A 4,349-nucleotide genomic window follows, 5' to 3' on the forward strand; every position below is an offset into this window, starting at 1 on the left:
CCTTTTCTTCTTCTCTTTTGATTTTAAAATGTTTACACTTTTAAATAATTACTAAAATTCGTTAATTTTTTTTTTAAATTCACAAATATTTTTGAAGTAGGTAGTTTACCCGCCTGAAGAACACTTAAGGATAGGGAAATAATTGTAAAACGTCAAATAAAATGGACAGTTACAGCTAAAACGAAAAGAAAACCTAAAACCATTACTTACATCTATTATTGCTTTTTCTGTATTTATCCGCTACGGCCAACTAGTGCTCACATAAATAAACTGTTTCACGCTGAAGGTTTGAGGGTTCCGACTTGCTGTAGTCGTCCAATACGTTTGGCTGAAAAAAAGGTGATTGTAAAAAACATATATGAGTTAATTTATAGAATCTGATAGTTTTCTGATGTTTGACTGAACGAGACTCGAGCGTAAAAAAAGTCTACCTTTTTAACGGCTTTGACGAGGAATTCGCACCTGAGGCCATTTGCGGTGACTAAAGTGTTCGTCCGGTTCATTTTTGTATAGGACCAAGCCGTGTCATTTAAAAAATGTAACTTGTTACCGCGATGTTTGTATTTTTTTCCATAGTCGCTTGTTGTTGTCTCAAATGAGTTAGATTCACTTGCAGGTTCAGGGCTGTAAACCGACAATTATTTAATCAAGATTAGTGATTACCATCGGTGCACGAATATTGTAATCGAACCTGAGCATTATATTAACAAATAGATGTTCATGTAATAATTTCAAACAACTTGTTATTTAAATAAAAATTGCCCGGGTTCAATCCTAGGGGATTAGGTTGAATAACAGGTATGGAAATGAAAAATGAAAATAAAAAATTGTCTTAAATAATAATCGGCAATTTTCAATATAAATTGAAATAATAAAATAGCCAGCATTGTGGGATCGGAGAGTCACGGATTTTTCGCAATTATCTTTACGGAAAGTTAAATTTTTCTTAATCAACAAATAATTATCACCAAAACAGGAAGATATTATTTGAACTTGGTAATTATTTAATATTCCAAACTTAATGTGTTACTATTTAACTCATTAGTGAAATTCTACTAACGATATGTAAAGTTTGTCTATAACATACTCACACTTCGTATACATATGTACGAAACAGATACATCGGTGGTACAGGCCATACGATCCAACCAAAATCACCCTGATGTACCCAACGACCATGTGACAAATTTCTGGTCGATAACCGTGGTCTGTTAAGGCACAGGAACAACTTTCCTTCCACGACATTTTCATCGATCTTCAACTTGTTGGTTAAATACATTCGTGTACCATTAGCTTGCAACTAAAAATCATTAAGGGTATTACAATTAATATTCATATATATATTATTTATTTATAAAGGATAGGGCGAAGGCAACTGACAATCCTAATATCATACACAAATGTTATATTTTCTTTTGTTACAATAAGACGTCAATTATAATGCTTCATAATAGAATATGAATTATAAAAAATGTTTTTGACCTTTAGCGACTTTTTAGAATTAATTTTTGATTTTTTTTTTTCATAATAATAAAAAAAACGTAACGCACAAGCACAGCATTTTTACGTTTAACAGTACGACCAAGTGTTTAAAGCTAATACCAACGTATTTTATCAATACAATTGTCATCTAAACTAGACCTCACGAAACTACTGACTAAAAACAATTTTAACACATTTTTATATCTTATACTGTATGAACGAACAGAATATATCAGTATTAAACTGACTGGAATTGTTTTGTTAAAAGTAATGCTCCACGGGTACGATGGTATTTAAAAAATGTACAAGCCTATATTATTCATATTCGAAGTAATAAAAACATAAATGTCGGACTTACTATTTTAAACGAGTTTCTCTGGGAGTCGGCATACTTATATTGTTGATCTGTGAAGCATAATGATCCACGCCCCTTAAAAGCTGAAGTCGTACGCACCATTACATCTTTCGTGAGACCTACGCCTTCTACTAACAATGTAATTTCGACGTATTGGTTGTTATCGACGATGGTAAAGTTGACAACGTTTGCTGATAGCACGGCACAAATATGGTCGTCGTGAGTATATTCGTGTTGAAGCCCAGATCCACCCGTGGCGGTACCAATGTCCAACCAAAGCGTTAGCAGTGCAACCGATAAGACAATATAGATTTTGAACATGATGACGTTGTCGAATACACACAAAAGAAATTGTTTTTATGATGGGAAATTCACTAAAAACGGGCAAAAGAAATTCGCGACCGAACGAGTAAAGCCTTCGTGAACGAATGACGATTGCCAGAGCTGGCGTGTGACACAAACCTCAGCCGACCCCTCTAGTAATAATTGTTTGACAGGCAAAGTCGTCCTGACAATTATTGCCGTTTATTAATCCATCCTGCGAGAAACGCTAGTATTCATCGACCCTCCAATTTATCAACGGGTTCCCTTTGTTGGTTTATCCGTTTTAATTCGTTTCCAGACCGGGACAATTAATACAAATTGAGCAGTGTGCATGAGCTATAATAATCTTTATTGTGATTTCTATAGCGTCGTATTTCCCATTGTCTGAACACCGTACGCCCCATCGGTGCAGTGCAAACCGGCACAGAACGAGCCATCGCAAAACATGTACGTACATATAAGTCACTTTAAAAAAAGTAAAAATAAAAACATTTATTTTATCTTGATTTTATAGTAGTTACCCTTAAATCGTAATTAACAATATAATGTAAATAGATTTATTACCCGTTGACAACAAACAACAGCCTATAAACGACTTTTATGCTCTAGATTTTATTTCAAATAATTCTGAAAATTATTGTTGGAAAAAAACAAATTAAGTTGCGAACCATGGTCATTTACTACATTATTTTTTTGATAAATATTAAGCGACGAAAATCTTTTAAAAATAGGACACACAATTCAGACGTGTGACTTTTACAAAGCCAACATCATTACTCTCAATATAGCACACACCGATTGGCTTTCCCTCAGTAATTTTGTTTACTAAGGTTTCTTTTTACAATTATAACACTTTTTAACAGATTGTTGGACCACCTCTGACGTATTTAATTATTAAACTTGAATCACCTTTAGACGCCTTTGATGTAATTCTTCCTACAAACCTTTTAATTGGCTTTATTGATTACTGGTTAAATCTGCGTTTACCCAATTTATTCTTCCATTTATATCAAATGGTCATAGTGAGACTTAGTGATTTTAGTGTAACACATCGTATACATTGTTGAGTAATGAACGCTTAGTTTGAATAATATTTAGATCTATATTAAGACTAATAATTCAATAGATGTTTAGCGAATAACAGAAAAGTATCTATATCTAGAAAAAACTGTTAAGCAAACTTATGGTTAAATATATAGTCAAGATATAAAATCTACTTGAACCCTAAACCATAAAAATTATACACTTCTTGCGTACACGTGTTACGACAACGATGTTGTCATCTTCAGCGCTAACAACAGACTCTTTTTTTTTCTTTTTTTGGACTTAAGTCCCAGTTTAACAAATTTGTCCTCTTTTTTAACATTTCTATTGCTTCCCTAACATTAAGTTCTTTAGAGTTATTTACATTTTTTAGTAATTTTACTGATTTGATACTATGATTAGTGTCCAATAAATGTTCCGCAACAGGAGATTTGTGTACTTCTTGGTTTTTGATGTTCCTTATGTGTTCTTTAAACCTAACCCCATTATTTCTTTTTGTTTGACCTACATAACATTTAGCACACTCTTCACATTGTATTTTATAAATCCCGGATTTTTCTTCTTCCCCTATTTTATCTTTGGTACTACCTAACAAAGATTTTAAGTTAGTACTTTTCGATGCGACTAGAGTTACACCGTAATTTTTAAAAATGTTTGTTAACCCCTTTGAAATACCTGGAAAATAAACCATACCAGATCTAATAATTTTTTCATTATCCCTCCTACTGAGCGTTTTGGCTGTTCTACTTCCCTTGACCATTTATGCTTATTGACTAATCTAAAAATCATATTTGGATCATACCCATTAAATTTAGCTATTTCAATTATTAAGTTAAGTTCTTTATCAAAATCATTTTTTAACATAGGAATATTTACTAATCTACAAACCATACTGTTGAATACTGCCATTTTGTGTTGCCAACTGTGATTCGAATTTTTCGGTATGTACCTAAATGTGTGAGTTTTCTTCCGATAAATCTCAAAACCTAAATAATTGTCCTTTCTTTTAATTAGTAAATCAAGGAAAGGTAACTTTCCATTGATTTCTTTTTCATACGTTAATGTAATTAGAAGGATAATGAGAATTTATATTTTGAAGAAAACGATCAATATTGAAGTCTTTATCTACTATAGCAAAAATGTC

At 32.3% G+C, this 4,349-nt stretch overlaps 1 protein-coding gene across 1 annotated transcript; it reads right to left on the reverse strand.

Annotated features, from left to right (window-relative positions):
- Positions 1 to 250: 250 nt before the first annotated feature.
- On the reverse strand, positions 251 to 2,344 carry LOC126845203 (uncharacterized). The gene is made up of 4 exons (XM_050583804.1): positions 1,841 to 2,344; positions 1,092 to 1,300; positions 432 to 624; positions 251 to 328 (listed from the first exon to the last, which is right to left on the reverse strand). Exons 1-4 carry the CDS (start codon positions 2,156 to 2,158, stop codon positions 251 to 253), a joined length of 798 nt encoding a protein of 265 aa, XP_050439761.1. The 5' UTR covers positions 2,159 to 2,344.
- Between the last annotated feature and the right edge of the window lie 2,005 nt (positions 2,345 to 4,349).

Source organism: Adelges cooleyi, unplaced genomic scaffold (assembly GCF_023614345.1).
Source record: "Adelges cooleyi isolate 19-005CV unplaced genomic scaffold, UGA_ACOO_1.1 ACOO_flye_CR_arks_rails_tigmint_CR_PRNA_711, whole genome shotgun sequence".
Classification (NCBI taxonomy): domain Eukaryota; kingdom Metazoa; phylum Arthropoda; class Insecta; order Hemiptera; family Adelgidae; genus Adelges; species Adelges cooleyi.